Raw genomic sequence first — 21,409 nt, forward strand, 5'->3', positions numbered from 1 at the left:
CTCCTCCCCCATCATAAGTGGACACTACCCCTACTGCAGATTGGCTCATTATCCCTCCTCCCCCATCATAAGTGGACACTCCCCCTACTGCAGATTGGCTCATTATCTCTCCTCCCCCATCATAAGTGGACACTCCCCCTACTGCAGATTGGCTCATTATCTCTCCTCCCCCATCATAAGTGGACACTCCCCCTACTGCAGATTGGCTCACTCTCTCTCCTCCCCCATCATAAGTGGACACTCCCCCTACTGCAGATTGGCTCATTATCTCTCCTCCCCCATCATAAGTGGACACTACCCCTACTGCAGATTGGCTCATTATCTCTCCTCCCCCATCATAAGTGGACACTCCCCCTACTGCAGATTGGCTCATTATCTCTCCTCCCCCATCATAAGTGGACACTCCCCCTACTGCAGATTGGCTCATTATCTCTCCTCCCCCATCATAAGTGGACACACCCCCTACAGCTGATTGGCTCATTATCTCTCCTCCCCCATCATAAGTGGACACTCCCCCTACAGCTGATTGGCTCATTATCTCTCCTCCCCCATCATAAGTGGACACTCCCCCTACTGCAGATTGGCTCATTATCCCTCCTCCCCCATCATAAGTGGACACTCCCCCTACAGCTGATTGGCTCATTATCTCTCCTCCCCCATCATAAGTGGACACTCCCCCTACTGCAGATTGGCTCATTATCTCTCCTCCCCCATCATAAGTGGACACTCCCCCTACAGCTGATTGGCTCATTATCTCTCCTCCCCCATCATAAGTGGACACTACCCCTACTGCAGATTGGCTCATTATCTCTCCTCCCCCATCATAAGTGGACACACCCCCTACAGCTGATTGGCTCATTATCTCTCCTCCCCCATCATAAGTGGACACTCCCCCTACTGCAGATTGGCTCATTATCCCTCCTCCCCCATCATAAGTGGACACTCCCCCTACAGCAGATTGGCTCATTATCTCTCCTCCCCCATCATGAGTGGACACGCCCCCTACTGCAGATTGGCTCATTATCCCTCCTCCCCCATCATAAGTGGACACTACCCCTACTGCAGATTGGCTCATTATCTCTCCTCCCCCATCATAAGTGGACACACCCCCTACTGCAGATTGGCTCATTATCCCTCCTCCCCCATCATAAGTGGACACTACCCCTACTGCAGATTGGCTCATTATCTCTCCTCCCCCATCATAAGTGGACACTACCCCTACTGCAGATTGGCTCATTATCCCTCCTCCCCCATCATAAGTGGACACACCCCCTACTGCAGATTGGCTCATTATCCATCCTCCCCCATCATAAGTGGACACACCCCCTACTGCAGATTGGCTCATTATCCCTCCTCCCCCATCATAAGTGGACACTCCCCCTACTGCAGATTGGCTCATTATCCCTCCTCCCCCATCATAAGTGGACACTACCCCTACTGCAGATTGGCTCATTATCCCTCCTCCCCCATCATAAGTGGACACTACCCCTACTGCAGATTGGCTCATTATCCCTCCTCCCCCATCATAAGTGGACACACCCCCTACTGCAGATTGGCTCATTATCCCTCCTCCCCCATCATAAGTGGACACACCCCCTACTGCAGATTGGCTCATTATCTCTCCTCCCCCATCATAAGTGGACACACCCCCTACTGCAGATTGGCTCATTATCCCTCCTCCCCCATCATAAGTGGACACACCCCCTACTGCAGATTGGCTCATTATCCATCCTCCCCCATCATAAGTGGACACACCCCCTACTGCAGATTGGCTCATTATCTCTCCTCCCCCATCATAAGTGGACACACCCCCTACTGCAGATTGGCTCATTATCCCTCCTCCCCCATCATAAGTGGACACTCCCCCTACTGCAGATTGGCTCATTATCCCTCCTCCCCCATCATAAGTGGACACACCCCCTACTGCAGATTGGCTCACTCTCTCTCCTCCCCCATCATAAGTGGACACACCCCCTACTGCAGATTGGCTCATTATCCCTCCTCCCCCATCATAAGTGGACACACCCCCTACTGCAGATTGGCTCACTCTCTCTCCTCCCCCATCATAAGTGGACACACCCCCTACTCAGAGGTGGGTAGTAACGAATTACATTTACTTCGTTACATTTATTTGAGTACATTTTTTGGGTAACTTGTACTTTTAGAGTAGATTTAAAGATGGGTACTTTTACTCTTACTCAAGTAAATTTCTTGTGAAAAAACTGTACTTTTACTTAGTTACATTCGGTGGCGTTCCTCCGTTACTGTCAAATGGTAATAATTATATTATATTTATTAAAATAAGTGAATATGACTTTCGCAAGTCTCGCGAAACGTTGGAGAGGCTGCTTCGCGAGAGGTTGCTACGCATCACCCGCTTATAATTAGCGCGCGTTTCGTCGGAAGATGATGGCCGAAGCAGAGGAAGATGTGTGTGTGAGCTACGGGAGGCAGATTGCCCGTGGCCTCAAGTTCAGTCTATGTTTTCACTCCAAGATGTCAAAAATAATAGTTTCATAATGCGATGCATGTTGTGTGCACCAAAACGAACTGACATCTCTCAGCATACAAGAATTCCACCCTGAAAGAACATGTAGCGGTAAGTGTCACAATGATGCCTATATTTGAACACTATTAACGGTCATTTGGTAACTATGGGAAATTTTCCCTTATTATAATACTATTTCACACACTGTCCGAGTGTTTTCCACATATGCGCTCTTGTGCAAGCAATGAATCGTTTGAATCCTCCAAACAACACACGTCCACGAACAAACGTTCACATCTTCACATTTACATATCCTTTTCTTCACAAAACGAAACAAATTGAATAGCCTAATGTGACGTCTTGCATTTATACACAAATCCGGACAGACACCTGTCTGAAGTGTAGAAAATACATAAAAATAAAAACGGTATTGTATTTTATTCCTACCTAAAGAATAGCCTATATACTTATACAAATATAAGAACAAAGTATGTTTTAAGAAGAGCTCTAGTTAGCCCAGCACACCATTAATTTACACTGTTTAACCATTAATCACACACACACACACACACACACACACACACACACATACATATATATATATATATATATATATATATATATATATATATATATATATATATATATATATATATATATATATATATATATATATATATATATATATATATATATAAGGTTCATTAGCTTACATTAGTTAACATGAACTAATAATGAACTGCACTTATAAAGCACTTATGCATTATTAAAATATTGTTAACATTAGTCAATGCACTGTGAACTAACATGAATAAACCATGAACAGCTGGATTTTTATGAACTAACGTTGACAAAGATTAACTAATGCTGAACAGAGGTGTTGTTCATGGTTAGTTCATGTTAACTAATACATTAACTAATGTTAACTAATACAACCTTATTGTAAAGTGTTACAGAGAGGTGTGTGAAAGCTCTCCAAGTAGCCTGAAATTCAGGGTTTTCGCTTAACAATCAGATCGAAAGTAACTAGTAACTAACTACTTGAGTAGTTTTCTCATCGATTACTTTTTTACTCTTACTCAAGTAAATATTACGATTGTTACTTTTACTTTTACTTGAGTAAATATTTCAGTAAGTACTTGTACTTTTACTTGAGTACAGATTTTGGCTACTCTACCCACCTCTGCCCCTACTGCAGATTGGCTCATTATCCCTACTCCCCCATCATAAGTGGACACACCCCCTACTGCAGATTGGCTCATTATCTCTCCTCCCCCATCATAAGTGGACACTCCCCCTACTGCTGATTGGCTCATTATCCCTCCTCCCCCATCATAAGTGGACACACCCCCTACTGCAGATTGGCTCATTATCTCTCCTCCCCCATCATAAGTGGACACTCCCCCTACTGCAGATTGGCTCATTATCCCTCCTCCCCCATCATAAGTGGACACTCCCCCTACTGCAGATTGGCTCATTATCCCTCCTCCCCCATCATAAGTGGACACTCCCCCTACTGCAGATTGGCTCATTATCCCTCCTCCCCCATCATAAGTGGACACTCCCCCTACTGCAGATCGGCTCATTATCCCTCCTCCCCCATCATAAGTGGACACACCCCCTACAGCAGATTGGCTCATTATCCCTCCTCCCCCATCATAAGTGGACACTCCCCCTACTGCAGATTGGCTCATTATCCCTCCTCCCCCATCATAAGTGGACACTCCCCCTACTGCAGATCGGCTCATTATCCCTCCTCCCCCATCATGAGTGGACACTCCCCCTACTGCAGATTGGCTCATTATCCCTCCTCCCCCATCATAAGTGGACACTCCCCCTACTGCAGATTGGCTCATTATCCCTCCTCCCCCATCATAAGTGGACACTCCCCCTACAGCAGATTGGCTCATTATCTCTCCTCCCCCATCATAAGTGGACACACCCCCTACAGCAGATTGGCTCATTATCCCTCCTCCCCCATCATAAGTGGACACACCCCCTACAGCAGATTGGCTCATTATCTCTCCTCCCCCATCATAAGTGGACACACCCCCTACAGCAGATTGGCTCATTATCCCTCCTCCCCCATCATAAGTGGACACACCCCCTACAGCAGATTGGCTCATTATCCCTCCTCCCCCATCATAAGTGGACACTCCCCCTACTGCAGATTGGCTCATTATCCCTCCTCCCCCATCATAAGTGGACACTCCCCCTACAGCAGATTGGCTCATTATCTCTCCTCCCCCATCATAAGTGGACACACCCCCTACAGCAGATTGGCTCATTATCCCTCCTCCCCCATCATAAGTGGACACACCCCCTACAGCAGATTGGCTCATTATCCCTCCTCCCCCATCATAAGTGGACACACCCCCTACAGCTGATTGGCTCATTATCTCTCCTCCCCCATCATAAGTGGACACACCCCCTACAGCAGATTGGCTCATTATCTCTCCTCCCCCATCATAAGTGGACACACCCCCTACAGCAGATTGGCTCATTATCTCTCCTCCCCCATCATAAGTGGACACACCCCCTACAGCAGATTGGCTCATTATCCCTCCTCCCCCATCATAAGTGGACACACCCCCTACAGCTGATTGGCTCATTATCCATCCTCCCCCATCATAAGTGGACACACCCCCTACAGCAGATTGGCTCATTATCCCTCCTCCCCCATCATAAGTGGACACACCCCCTACAGCAGATTGGCTCATTATCCCTCCTCCCCCATCATAAGTGGACACACCCCCTACAGCAGATTGGCTCATTATCTCTCCTCCCCCATCATAAGTGGACACACCCCCTACAGCTGATTGGCTCATTATCTCTCCTCCCCCATCATAAGTGGACACACCCCCTACAGCAGATTGGCTCATTATCTCTCCTCCCCCATCATAAGTGGACACACCCCCTACAGCAGATTGGCTCATTATCCCTCCTCCCCCATCATAAGTGGACACACCCCCTACAGCAGATTGGCTCATTATCTCTCCTCCCCCATCATAAGTGGACACGCCCCCTACAGCTGATTGGCTCACTCTCTCTCCTCCCCCATCATAAGTGGACACACCCCCTACAGCAGATTGGCTCATTATCCCTCCTCCCCCATCATAAGTGGACACACCCCCTACAGCTGATTGGCTCATTATCTCTCCTCCCCCATCATAAGTGGACACACCCCCTACAGCAGATTGGCTCATTATCCCTCCTCCCCCATCATAAGTGGACACACCCCCTACAGCAGATTGGCTCATTATCTCTCCTCCCCCATCATAAGTGGACACACCCCCTACAGCAGATTGGCTCATTATCCCTCCTCCCCCATCATAAGTGGACACACCCCCTACAGCTGATTGGCTCATTATCCATCCTCCCCCATCATAAGTGGACACACCCCCTACAGCAGATTGGCTCATTATCCCTCCTCCCCCATCATAAGTGGACACACCCCCTACAGCAGATTGGCTCATTATCCCTCCTCCCCCATCATAAGTGGACACACCCCCTACAGCAGATTGGCTCATTATCTCTCCTCCCCCATCATAAGTGGACACACCCCCTACAGCTGATTGGCTCATTATCTCTCCTCCCCCATCATAAGTGGACACACCCCCTACAGCAGATTGGCTCATTATCTCTCCTCCCCCATCATAAGTGGACACACCCCCTACAGCAGATTGGCTCATTATCCCTCCTCCCCCATCATAAGTGGACACACCCCCTACAGCAGATTGGCTCATTATCTCTCCTCCCCCATCATAAGTGGACACGCCCCCTACAGCTGATTGGCTCACTCTCTCTCCTCCCCCATCATAAGTGGACACACCCCCTACAGCAGATTGGCTCATTATCCCTCCTCCCCCATCATAAGTGGACACACCCCCTACAGCTGATTGGCTCATTATCTCTCCTCCCCCATCATAAGTGGACACACCCCCTACAGCAGATTGGCTCATTATCCCTCCTCCCCCATCATAAGTGGACACACCCCCTACAGCTGATTGGCTCATTATCCCTCCTCCCCCATCATAAGTGGACACACCCCCTACTGCAGATTGGCTCATTATCCCTCCTCCCCCATCATGAGTGGACACACCCCCTACAGCTGATTGGCTCATTATCCCTCCTCCCCCATCATAAGTGGACACACCCCCTTCAGCTGATTGGCTCACTCTCTCTCCTCCCCCATCATGAGTGGACACACCCCCTACTGCAGATTGACTCACTCTCTCTCCTCCCCCATCATGAGTGGACACGCCCCCTACAGCTGATTGACTCACTCTCTCTCCTCCCCCATCATGAGTGGACACGCCCCCTACAGCTGATTGACTCACTCTCTCTCCTCCCCCATCATGAGTGGACACGCCCCCTACAGCTGATTGACTCACTCTCTCTCCTCCCTCATCATAAGTGGACACTCCCCCTACTGCTGATTGACTCACTCTCTCTCCTCCCTCATCATAAGTGGACACTCCCCCTACAGCTGATTGGCTCATTATCTCTCCTCCCTCATCATAAGTGGACACGCCCCCTACAGCTGATTGACTCACTCTCTCTCCTCCCCCATCATGAGTGGACACACCCCCTACTGCAGATTGGCTCATTATCCCTCCTCCCCCATCATAAGTGGACACTCCCCCTACTGCAGATTGGCTCATTATCTCTCCTCCCCCATCATAAGTGGACACACCCCCTACTGCAGATTGGCTCATTATCTCTCCTCCCCCATCATAAGTGGACACTCCCCCTACTGCTGATTGGCTCATTATCTCTCCTCCCCCATCATAAGTGGACACACCCCCTACTGCAGATTGGCTCATTATCTCTCCTCCCCCATCATAAGTGGACACTCCCCCTACACTTGTAGTGTGTTGTGCTGTTCGGTCGATCTACTTTCAACAGCATTTCTCCGAAATCGCTCACTGCACCTTTAAAGGTTTTTTTGGTTAAAGTAACAAAAAGATGTTTATGGTTTTAGTTCTAGTGAACTGTAATAACTCTGGTACGTACTCGGTCTTGGCCTCTGGTGAGCTGAATCGCGGGTCGGCGAGTTGCTCCACAGTTTTGTTATCGACGGTCCACCAGATCTCCTGCTTTTCCTCGTACAGGTGAGGCAGAAACACCCGACAGGACAGCGTCGCTTTGTCTCCTGAAATGACATCATGGACCATTCACTGATGCACATCCCAGAACACACGGCAAAAGTAGCGCAAGGAGAAGACGCTCACCCAGAGTCACAGTGTAGATCTGATCGCGCGCCGGATTCAGAATATTCGGCACTTTACTGCCGATGTCAGGAACTACGAGACAGAGAGTACACATATACAGGTGCTGCTCATATAATTAGAATATCATCAAAAAGTTGATTTATTTCACTAATTTCATTCAAAAAGTGAAACTTGTATATTATATTAATTCATTACACACAGACTGATAAATGTCAAATGTTTATTTATTTTAATTTTATTGATTATAACTGACAACTAAGGAAAATACCAAATTCAGTATCTCAGAAAATTCCAATATTACTTAAGACCAATACAAAGAAAGGATTTTTAGAAATCTTGGCCAAATGAAAAGTATGAACATGAAAAGTATGAGCATGTCCAGCACTCAATACTTAGTTGGGGCTGGTTTTGCCTGAATTACTGCAGCGATGCGGCGTGAGGAGATCAGTCTGTGGCTCTGCTCAGGTGTTATGAGAGTCCAGGTTGCTCTGATAGTGGCCTTCAGCTCTTCTGCATTGTTGGGTCTGGCCTATCGCATCTTCCTCTTCACAGAACCCCAGAGATTTTCTATAAGGTTAAGGTCAGGCGAGTTTGCTGGCCAATTAAGAACAGGGATACCATGCTCCTTAAACCAGGTGCTGGTTGCTGTGGCACTGTGTGCAGGTGCCAAGTCCTGTTGGAAAATGAAATCTGCATCTCCATAAAGTTGGTCAGCAGCAGGAAGCATGAAGTGCTCAAAAACCTCCTGGTATACGGCTGCGTTGACCTCTGACCTCAGAAAACACAGTGGACAAACACCAGCGCATGACATGGCACCCCAAACCATCACTGACTGTGGAAACTTTACACTGGACCTCAAGCAACGTGGATTGTGTGCCTCTCCTCTCTTCCTCCAGACCAGGGGTCACCAACATGGTGCCAGCGGTCGCCCGCAAGGACCACATGAGTTGACCGCGGGTCTGTTCTAAAAATAGCTCACTGTAGCAGCTGCGTTCAGTCGCTTCCGTGTTTATTTAAACGCAGGGCTCCAGACTGAAGCAGAGTATATACTCGTGTCTGTAAATATTAAACTGCAAAATACTCCTTCATGTTCTTCGTCTGTGTGGATGACGGGCGCCGCGCGCGCGCGCACTCGCTCTTGTAGTCTCTGCCGACATGAACGCTTAAACCGTCACTTCATAAGAATTTGAGAAAACTGGGTGCGTCTCATTCAGCTCCTGGTTCAGTAGTCAGGGCACTGATCAGGACACAAGTCAATGGGACTAGGGAGCTGATTGAGACGCGCACCCACTGTCATATCATGAACACAGACACTCAAAGGTATTCAACTCACGGCAACCCGTCAAAATAAAAGTTTGGTTTAACGTGAAGAAATTGACTACAGATTGTAGCCTACAGTAAATTTAGCTACGTCTCTATGTAATAATAATACATCTCTACTGGTAATAATAATTATTAAATAAATAATACTAATTATATAATTATTAATGGTTGCTTATTTTTCACTTGATCTTTCATTTAGAAACAATGTTTACTTTTAAACAGCATACAGCCTTTAAATGTTTATGTATTATTTACTTATGATTATCATCATAAATAATAAACATTGATTTAAAAAAAATAGCTAAATAAAATAATTACCGCAACATTTTTATGGTATTGGTACCGACTACTGGAACTACTACTACACTCTTTCAGGTGTAAAACAGTTTGGATAGTTGTTAATATGAGAATTATGATGCATTATTTAAGAGTTATATAACACTAGAGGACATCCAGCTTACTGATGCTATACACTTTCCCCTTTAAGAATATGCGCTTTCCCCTTTAAGACTAGGCGCTTTATCCACTGCACACGCTGGGTCACGGTGAGCCTCCGCAACTTTAAAGCTATGTGCGTTCATGCAGAAAAGTAAGTTTATTTGTAATTTCTTGGTAAAATGTATACATATTAATGATACTGATGTTGTTGTTGTATTGGCTTTGTGGGAGTATATTTGCACAATATGACGTTCTTTGTTGATTGATGTCAGAAAGCTAGCGTCATATATACAAATTGCCATGTGCTACATTGAATTGTTGGTATATTAATGCACAGATGTTGCTCTGTAAGCCATATTAAGATCATTTTGGGATGCTACATCATCATAATAGTGAATGTCAACGAATTGCAGACAACTATTTACCTGTTTATTGGTTTGAACCTATATGTATATGTCTGTTTATGGGCAGTATGGAAATGTTTAATATCCTAACGACAATTGTAATATCATTTATCTAATGTGTACTATTTTCTTTGTTTCAGACCACACACACACACACACATACCTACATACACAAACCCCTGTAATTGTGTATTGTATTGCAACCCAATTGCTCACCCACGACCTGTATTTACGTGCCCAAAGTTATTAAAGTTTTTTTGGATGAAACTCTCCGAGCCCTTACTCTCTTACCGCAGTCTCCAGTCCTCAAGGCCTATCTGAACAATCCAGAGGTTCCCCCTCTACAGTGGTTCTTGAAGCACTGACTCCAGCTGCAGTCCACTCTTTGTGAATCTCCCCCACATTTTTGAATGGGTTTTGTTTCACAATCCTCTCCAGGGTGCGGTTATCCCTATTGCTTGTACACTTTTTTCTACCACATCTTTTCCTTCCCTTCGCCTCTATTAATGTGCTTGGACACAGAGCTCTGTGAACAGCCAGCCTCTTTTGCAATGACCTTTTGTGTCTTGCCCTCCTTGTGCAAGGTGTCAATTGTACAATTTGGACAACTGTTAAGTCAGCAGTCTTCCTCATGATTGTGTAGCCCACAGAACTAGACTGAGAGACCATTTAAAGGCCTTTGCCGGTGTTTTGAGTTAATCAGCTGATTAGAGTGTGTCTTCAATATTCAACCTTTTCACAATATTCTAATTTTCTGAGATACTGAATTTGGGATTTTCCTTAGTTGTCAGTTATAATCATCAAAATTAAAAGAAATAAACATTTGAAATATATCAGTCTGTGTGTAATGAATGAATATAATATACAAGTTTCACTTTTTGAGTGGAATTAGTGAAATAAATCAACTTTTTGATGATATTCTAATTACATGACCAGCACCTGTATATGTATGTGTGTATGTATGTATGCATATGTTCTGCTCATCACGGCTCAAGAGGAGATAAGAAGGTCTTACCGACAGCCGTGACGTTGATCACGCGTGTGAACTGGAGCGTGCGTCCGTTCATCTGATATGAAACCACACACGTGTGGAGGCCAGCGTACGCCACGTTCATCCTGTAGATCACCAGAACATCTCCTTTTACCTCTCGGTCTCCAATGAAAAAATCAGACCGGCATAACTGCAGAGAGAGGTCAAAGGTCATGCATGTGAAGGCAGACGACACTACAATACTTGATTCTGATTGGTCGATTGTGGCATTCTGTGGTCTAATGAAGCTAAACTGTGTAGTTTCATGATTCTCAAATCACTCCACACGCTTTTCACATAACAAATAAATAAATGCACAGACGTGAAATATTGATTAAGTAGTTTTGATTTGAATTTAAAAGGGTTTTTGTGCATTTTTATTAGTTGTTGTTTTTGAATGCATTTAGTTTTTACAAATTTGTAAATGTTTTGCTATTTTAGTGCATCAAGTTAAACTAAAGGAAAATGATAAATACTTTTTTGTTTTATGTAACTATAATAACCCCTGACGGTGTGCAATTTGCTTCACATCATATTTACGAACACCCTTTAGATTTGAGTTAATAAATAATAATAAAAACATGTTAATTCAAATTAAAATAATGATTTAACTGATCCGTGTTGTTAACAAAAAAGAGATTGTTAAATTAAATTAAATATTATATTTTAGTTAGTTATAAAGTAATCATTTCTAATTTTAATTTAGTTTAAGTACTAAAACAATAATATAAATAAATAAATATTTTGAAACAACAAACTACAAGAACAAAACAAAATGGTTCATTTTAAAATTAAAAAATACATTCAAAATATTAATAAATGCAATACAACTAGTATATTAATGATACTAAAACACACTGCGGCTGACAAAAACGTTTAGGAATCCCTGATTTAGATGATTATTTAGTTATAATAATCACTTAGATCCCAAAAAATATTTTTATTTTATTTATTATTATTTTTTCTAACCCTAAAATGATTCAATAACTTGCATGATTTGGCCCCATGTTTATATTTAGATCCCAATTAAATGTATTATATTTATTATATTATATTACATTATATTACATTATATTATATTATATTATATTACTATATTATATTTATTATATTACTATATTATATTAATTATATTACTATATTATATTATATTTATTATATTGTATTGTATTGTATATTTATTATATTATATTATATTATATTATATTGTATTGTATTGTATATTTATTATATTATAATATATTATATTATATTATATTGTATTGTATTGTATTGTATTGTATTGTATATTTATAATATAATATAATTAATATAATATAATATAATATAATATAATATAATATATTATATTATATTATATTATATTATATTATATTATATTATATTATATTATATTATATTATATTATATTATATTATATTATATTATATATTTATTATATATATTATATTATATTATATTTAGGGCTATCAAAAGATTAATCGCGATTAATCGCATCCAAAATAAAAGTTTGTGTTTACATAATATATGTGTGAGTACTCTGTTAATTATTATTTATATATAAATACACACACAAGCATGTATATATTTAAGAATTTTTTTTTATTTTTATATATAAAACATTTATATTTATATATATTATGGATTATATAAATGTATATACAGTATATACATGCAAATATTTCTTAAATATATACATGAATGTGTGTGTATTTATATATAAATAATAATTAACAGAGTACACACACATATATTATGTAAACACAAACTTTTATTTTGGATGCGATTAATTGCGATTAATCGTTTGACAGCCCTAATTATATTATATAATATATTTATTATATTATATTATTCGTCGATAAAACTCCTCATAAGTGCTGAATTTCTAAATGTACGGTAACTGTTACTGCCACCAGCAACAGATGTGTGTGTGTGTTATACGTATTGCACCATGAGAATGCAGTTAAAACACTCACATTTGACTGAAATGACCTTTAACTGCCTGCGCAGGAAATACAGAGTCCTAGTTTGTCTTTGTTCGCGTCTGTTGTTATTTGCTGCATTTTCGAGATCAATGATTTAATTTGCACAGGTGCTCATGAAAACTAAACCATACTCGCCAAACTCTCATTTCAATAACATAAGCTGACAAATCACCCGTGCCGATTTGCATTTCCATAGTTCTGCTCACGCACAACCTCTAAACTGAATAATGCTGATTGTCTGCGAGCGCCTCTTGCGTTCACGTCTCAGTTCATTAGCCGTGCGACTCTGGAGATTAAGAAATTCATTTCCTTCATAATGGTTGGATGAGTTTTCAGTATCATTTTTAATAGGTCTCAGATGTTTGTCCACACACACACACACACACACACACACACACACAGACAGACTTACGTGGTACCAGGTGACGGAGTGTGTGCTGTTGGGCAGCGTGAGGGTGTTCAGGTCAGGACAGGTGAGGGTTTGTCCGCTCTGGAGCGGTATGGACATGTTCAGGTGAGGTCGAGCTCTGGGGTCACACTCTCCGTCCCGCTGAACCACCTCCAGCTCCACGCCGATCTTCACACACGAGGAGATGTTGCTGCCACACACACACACACACACACACACACGGATGAAATAACATGCAAGATTTGGTTACACACGTATAGATTTAGATCCAAATATCATATTATATTGTATAATCATTACATGATGAAAAAAAAACCCACGTTTTTATTTAGATCCAAATTAAATGTATTATATTATATTATATTAATTATATTATACATTTTATTATATTATATTATATTTATTATACTATATTATATTAATTATATTATATTATATTAATTATATTATATTAATTATATTATACATTTTATTATATTATATTATATTTATTATACTATATTATATTAATTATATTATATTATATTAATTATATTATACATTTTATTATATTATATTTATTATACTATTTATATTATATTATATTATATTATATTATATTATATTATATTATATTATATTATATTATATTATATTATATTGTATTATATTATATTATATTATATTATACATTTTATTATATTATATTATATTTATTATACTATATTATATTATATTAATTATATTATATTAATTATATTATATTAATTATATTATACATTTTATTATATTATATTATATTTATTATACTATATTATATTATATTAATTATATTATATTATATTAATTATATTATACATTTTATTATATTATATTATATTTATTATACTATTTATATTATATTATATTATATTATATTATATTATATTATATTATATTATATTATATTATATTATATTAATTATATTATATTATATATTAATTATATTATACATTTTATTATACTATATTATATTATATTATATTATATATTTTATTTTATTTTATTTTATTTTATTTTATTTTATTTTATTTTATTTTATTTTATTTTATTTTATTAATTATATTATATTATATTTATTATATTATATATATTAATAATATTAATAATATTATATTATTTATTATATTATTAATTATATCATATTATTAGTTATATCATATTATTTATTATATTAATTCTATTTTTGTATTATATTATATTATATTTAATATAATATAATTCATATAATATAACTAATATAATAATTATATTATATTATATTTATTATATTAATTATATTATATTATTATATTATATTATTAATTATATTATATTATATTAATTATATTATATTATATTTATTATATTATATATATTAATAATATTATATTATTTATTATATTATTAATTATATCATATTATTAGTTATATCATATTATTTATTATATTAATTCAATTTTTTTATTATATTATATTATATTTAATATAATATAATTAATATAATATAACTAATATAATAATTATATTATATTATATTTATTATATTAATTATATTATATTATTATATTAACTATATCATATTATATTAATTATATTATATTATATTATATTATATTATATTATATTATATTATATTATATTATATTATATTATATTATATTATATTATATTATATTATATTAACATGATGGAAAAGAAACATTTAAGTAACAATAGGCTATGATTATATATTTTTTTAACATTTATCACTTTGACATATACTGCATGGCATTTGAATTGTGATATGATAAACAATTCTTATATATTACTGCAGCTTTTGAAGGTTAAAAGGTATAAAATGCCATTGAAAAATTAGGTTACAAGGGTAGGAGGAACTAGTTATTAATATGTACAACAGTCATCATGAACATCATTCACAACTTCAATAATGTGACCAAACCAGACAAACTCAACTTCTTTAAGACCTGGGGCCGGTTGCATAAACCATTAAGACTAGTCTTACAAGTAGGGATGGGTCGCGATTTTCAAATATTCGATTAGTTATTTAATTATAGAATATCGAATAGTATGTGCGATTATCGTCCAAAAAAAATCCCCATGTTGTCGGTACTGATGTGGTGCTGACGCGTTCATGTAACCAGAGGCGCTGCCAGTAACGCTCCTAAAGCTGCCAGTAACGCTCCTAAAGCTGCCAGTAACGCTCCTAAAGCTGCCAGTAACGCTCCTAAAGCTGCCAGTAACGCTCCTAAAGCTGCCAGTAACGCTCCTAAAGCTGCCAGTAACGCTCCTAAAGCTGCCAGTAACGCTCCTAAAGCTGCCAGTAACGCTCCTAAAAGCTGCCAGTAACGCTCCTAAAAGCTGCCAGTAACGCTCCTAAAGCTGCCAGTAACGCTCCTAAAGCTGCCAGTAACGCTCCTAAAAGCTGCCAGTAACGCTCCTAAAAGCTGCCAGTAACGCTCCTAAAGCTGCCAGTAACGCTCCTAAAGCTGCCAGTAACGCTCCTAAAAGCTGCCAGTCACGCTCCTAAAGCTGCCAGTCACGCTCCTAAAGCTGCCAGTAACGCTCCTAAAAGCTGCCAGTAACGCTCCTAAAGCTGCCAGTAACGCTCCTAAAGCTGCCAGTAACGCTCCTAAAGCTGCCAGTAACGCTCCTAAAAGCTGCCAGTAACGCTCCTAAAGCTGCCAGTAACGCTCCTAAAGCTGCCAGTAACGCTCCTAAAGCTGCCAGTAACGCTCCTAAAAGCTGCCAGTAACTCTCCTAAAGCTGCCAGTAACGCTCCTAAAGCTGCCAGTAACGCTCCTAAAAGCTGCCAGTAACGCTCCTAAAGCTGCCAGTAACGCTCCTAAAGCTGCCAGTAACGCTCCTAAAGCTGCCAGTAACGCTCCTAAAGCTGCCAGTAACGCTCCTAAAAGCTGCCAGTAACGCTCCTAAAAGCTGCCAGTAACGCTCCTAAAGCTGCCAGTAACGCTCCTAAAAGCTGCCAGTCACGCTCCTAAAGCTGCCAGTCACGCTCCTAAAGCAGCCAGTAACGCTCCTAAAAGCTGCCAGTAACGCTCCTAAAAGCTGCCAGTAACGCTCCTAAAGCTGCCAGTAACGCTCCTAAAGCTGCCAGTAACGCTCCTAAAGCTGCCAGTCACGCTCCTAAAGCTGCCAGTAACGCTCCTAAAGCTGCCAGTAACGCTCCTAAAGCTGCCAGTAACGCTCCTAAAAGCTGCCAGTCACGCTCCTAAAGCTGCCAGTAACGCTCCTAAAGCTGCCAGTAACGCTCCTAAAAGCTGCCAGTAACGCTCCTAAAGCTGCCAGTAACGCTCCTAAAGCTGGCAGTAACGCTCCTAAAAGCTGCCAGTCACGCTCCTAAAGCTGCCAGTAACGCTCCTAAAGCTGCCAGTAACGCTCCTAAAGCTGCCAGTAACGCTCCTAAAGCTGCCAGTAACGCTCCTAAAAGCTGCCAGTAACTCTCCTAAAGCTGCCAGTAACGCTCCTAAAGCTGCCAGTAACGCTCCTAAAAGCTGCCAGTAACGCTCCTAAAGCTGCCAGTAACGCTCCTAAAGCTGCCAGTAACGCTCCTAAAGCTGCCAGTAACGCTCCTAAAAGCTGCCAGTAACGCTCCTAAAGCTGCCAGTAACGCTCCTAAAGCTGCCAGTAACGCTCCTAAAGCTGCCAGTAACGCTCCTAAAGCTGCCAGTAACGCTCCTAAAGCTGACGCATGCGCGAGAATATGACGCAGATCCGGCGTTCGGACACATGACCCAGAAGAGATTTGTTTACAAGCAGAGGAAGACGCGCGTATCTCAGCTGTTGATCTACATTGATCGTGCTTTAGGTCTCGGCGTAGTTCTCAAAATCGGGCTAAAGTGTGCATTTCATGGATTCCCGAACGCCGGATCTGCGTCATATTCTCACGCATGCGTCGTGGAGACACACACGGAAGACAAGAACAAGTTGGATAAAGGTGTTATTTAGATTTTTTTTGCGCACAAAAACTATTGTCGTCGCATCGTAATATTATTGTAGAGCCACTGTGGTGAGATGGACTTTGTAACGACGTTTTAAGTGCCTTTTATGGGTCTTGTGAGTGTAAATGTACTGAATGCCAATGGAGGCCTATCTGAAGCCTTTCTCAGCATCAGCTTTACACTAAAATATCTTCATTTGTGTCAGAAGATGAACGGAGGTCTGACGGGTGTCGAACGACATGAGGGTGAGTAATTAATGACAGAATTTTCATTTTTGGGTGAACTAACCCTTTAACATAATGGCTTAGTTTATGCAACTGGCCCCTGATGATCAACCTTTCACACATTCCACCAATTACTCCGAACCTGTGTGTGTGTGTCAGTGTGTTTACCGGAGCATGCAGATGTAGAGTCCGGCGTCCTGCGCCCCGGCCGGTTGAATCCACAGATACTCGCGGTCTTTGTGCAGCGTGCGCAGTTTGAGGTTGATGGGCTGCTCCAGCTCGTGCGGGTGTGTGTGTCGGTACCACAGCAGAGACAGGCTGCTGTTCTGAGTCTGGCTGTAGCTGTAGAGCGTGGGATGAGAGAAGAGAGGACAGTACAGCCAGGCCACCTCTCCGTCATACACCCGCACCGAACCCTCGCTCCACACACCCCAGTCATGACACGGCCCGTCTGAAAACACACACAGATCAGAGAGAGAGAGAGAGAGAGAGTAAACCACCCCAGACATCTCAACAGTGTCTCATCCGCTGCACATTCATCACAACTATTGATGCACTTGTGTGTATTTTAGTCTTCAAAAGGAACATTTCAGGCTACCAGTCAAAAAATCCAAAGCATTAAAAATCATAATTAAACCCTCTGGTGCTCTTCGGTCAGAACATTTTCTGTTTTGAAATGTTAATAATCACAGCTTCATCTGAATTATATGAAACTTGGTGACTTTTCTAGCATTAGGTATGTAAACACAAAAAAATCGGGGTCATGATTCGAGCATGCTAATTGGTCGTTAAAAAAAAAAAGCGTTCATTGTCTTCGGTCATAAATGACCGACCATAGGAAATGAATGGGAAATCGGCAAAAATTCACCGAATATTTGTGTGTATAATCTACAAATCAGCCACAATGCTGAAAAAAAGTACACCGCAGTAAAGGGGTGACACTCTAAAACATCAAGAGTGTGATATTGACACATCCACTCACACACACACACACACACACACACACACACACACACACACACACACACACACACACACACACACACACACACACACACACACACACACACACACACACACACACACACACACACACACACACACACACACACATTTTGAATTTTTAAAAATCACAGCTTCACCAGAATGATATGAAACTTGGTGACTTTTCTAGCATTAGATATGTAAACACAGAACAAAAATTGAGGGCATCATTCTAGCATGCTAACTGGTCGTAAAAAAAACGATTTATAGGAAATGAATGGGAAATCTGCAAAAACACAAATTCACAGAAAAAAAAATCTACATTTCTAACAACAACAACAACAACAACAACAACAACAACAACAAAAATAATATAAAAAAATATAATAAATAGTCTTTGAGATTTTTTAAATATATATATATTCAAATCCATCAAAAAAAAAAATCATTAAATGTGTTCAAAAGAGAACTATATTCTCTATCGAGAATTCTCCATAGAGACCTCTAGTGATTACACCCATGGTTGCATGATTTCTTAAATAATTCCAAAAGAGGGCGCTAATCTGCCTTCAAAAACAATAATTTTGAAGGCCTGGGGCCCGTTCTTCGTACCTCGCTAACTCAGTTAGCTGGATTTGATTGTTGACGATTTGACATGATCTCGGATTGTTTGGTTCTTCGAAGCTCATCCTGGACTTGTTGTTATAGTAACAGGTCCGTAAGCTTAAACCTGCTCGGGAGCAGCTTATTTCATGTAAACAGGATTAGATTGCATCTTGAGGTGATACTTAAAATCTGTCCCAGCCACTGCTACTTTATTACAAGAGTGCATTACTGAACCAGGGGCAATAATAATAATTTTAAATAATAATATAAAAATGTTATATTGTATATGTATATGAGAATGTATAATGTTGTGTATAATACTATAGACAGCCACTTGATTGAGCGATTTATTTGTGATGGAATAATTATTTTATATAATTTTATTTTTATTGGTTTACACACATGTTGTACAGTTAATCTGAGCCGTGCATTAAGTGATCACGGATATTATGGGAGTGGCTTGATGCAGCGCAAGAGAGGATAATTTGATAATTTGATCTTGACCCATAAGAAACTTGAATACTGTCACGTTACAAATCTGCTTCAAATTGAATTAAAAATTAAATTACAACATTTGAAATAAAAATGTAAAGGGTGTACAAATACTGTATAAAATCGTGAATATAAATAATTGGTAATCATGTTAAAAAAAAAAAACATTTATCATTTATGTATTATAACTTTTATGTTGGTTTGGTCGTTTGGCTGTTTCCTTATAAACGTTCAGAAATTCGTGGGGTTTTTTTGTGTAATTTGTCAAGTTTTTTTGCCAGGTGGCTTTTTAATTATATGATGTCATTACGTTGCTGTCTTGACGCCAGCCAATCGCTGCATTGCTGATCATGGTTTCGAGTATCGATGCATCTGCCCTCTTCAGGGAACACAAGAACGCGCAGTGATCTTAGATCATTTAATCCAGATATTTTAATCCAATCCGCAAATTCGTTTGAAGAACCAAATTAGCCAGAGATCAGTTATCACGATTAAAAGATCTGGGATCTGTCAAATCATCTTAGATGTATTAAGCGAGGTACGAAGAACGGGCCCCTGGACTCTATTTTAACCTGAAATACTGCAATAATAAAAAATAAAAATAAAAAATAAAAAATTTAGACCAAAAATAGACCATAAATATTACAAAATACCATCAAATCATCTCAAAATACAAAATTAAAAAGAAAAAATATTATTGAAGAAAAATAAATTGCATTGGTTTTACTGGGGTGGAGGAAGTTTAATTTTTAGGTGTCCGGTCATAAGGGAAGACAACCAATGCAACCCCAAAACCAAGAGCCCCATTACATGACCTGAGCTATGAAAGCGACACGTCTGAGCAATAAAATCCCCTCCGCATGGGCTCCAACACACACTTATACACTTAAACCCTTGCACACACACACTCACACATGCACATTATTGCGTGCAAATCAATATTAGGTAATTGAGCTATCAAATTTATGACATGAACATGGTGTAAAAGTTAAAACATTAAAAAGGCCGAATCAATTACAGCTTAAAACTCACACATCAGCAACTAATGCATCAATATAAAATTAACACCTAGGCATGCGATTTCTTTCTCTCGCTCGCGCACACACACACAGTCTATGCAAACGTATGCACATGCAATTTCAGTAAAATAATGAAAGATGAGGAGATCTGTGTGAGTTCAAATGCTGATCCTGCTAATGTCAAAAAGTCTATTTAAATAAATTACCATGCAAAATCAAACTGGCACAGATTCTCATTCATAGCACATGCACAAATCAAACCATACGCACACACATAAAAACACACACACACACAGGTGATGTCAGGATCCGTCTGTGGGACGGACAGTGTGAGCGGTGGGCCGGAGGGTGTGTGTAATTGGTCTGTCACTTTCCGACTGGGAGGGGATTAGTCTTCCTATTAAGAGTGTCTTAGTACAAGCGTTCACACACACCCGCGCGGCATTATAAATGACCCCCTTCTGAAACAATCCATTTCCCTTCCCGCAGAGGGAAGCGTTTTTAATTAACCCCTGCTTCCAGAGGTCCAGCCGGCCCATAATCCCATGACCGGCCCTTTACCCGCACAAATATTATGACATATCAAAGCACATCTGATCCAGCTGCAGGTGAAAAGCGCTGCCGCTGCATTGCTCAAACACAGTGTGCTGCGATATCAACAGAACGGCGGCGCATTATTCACTAAAACTAACTTGAATTGGTTCTGGATCATTAGACGGGATGTTAAAGCCAGCGTCCCTAGGAGGTGTTTTCATATATAATGCCGACCGTCTGTCAAGTCATCGACTCGAAACTTCGCTTTCAGACGCAGCCTGG

General features: G+C 39.9%; 1 protein-coding gene across 2 annotated transcripts in view; it reads right to left on the reverse strand.

Annotated features, from left to right (window-relative positions):
* LOC307130020 (interleukin-1 receptor accessory protein-like) overlaps positions 1-21,409 on the reverse strand; it is a 49,034-nt gene that overhangs the window by 12,407 nt on the left and 15,218 nt on the right. For both annotated transcript variants that reach the window (XM_079822849.1, XM_079822850.1), the window contains 5 exons: positions 17,661-17,943; positions 13,315-13,501; positions 10,903-11,068; positions 7,723-7,794; positions 7,505-7,643 (listed from right to left, as the gene is read on the reverse strand). In XM_079822849.1, coding sequence (XP_079678975.1) covers positions 7,505-7,643; positions 7,723-7,794; positions 10,903-11,068; positions 13,315-13,501; positions 17,661-17,943 — 847 coding nt within the window. The remainder of the gene's footprint in view (positions 1-7,504; positions 7,644-7,722; positions 7,795-10,902; positions 11,069-13,314; positions 13,502-17,660; positions 17,944-21,409) is intronic.

Source organism: Gobio gobio (genome assembly GCF_949357685.1).
Source record: "Gobio gobio genome assembly, chromosome: 8".
Taxonomy (NCBI): Eukaryota; Metazoa; Chordata; class Actinopteri; order Cypriniformes; family Gobionidae; genus Gobio; species Gobio gobio.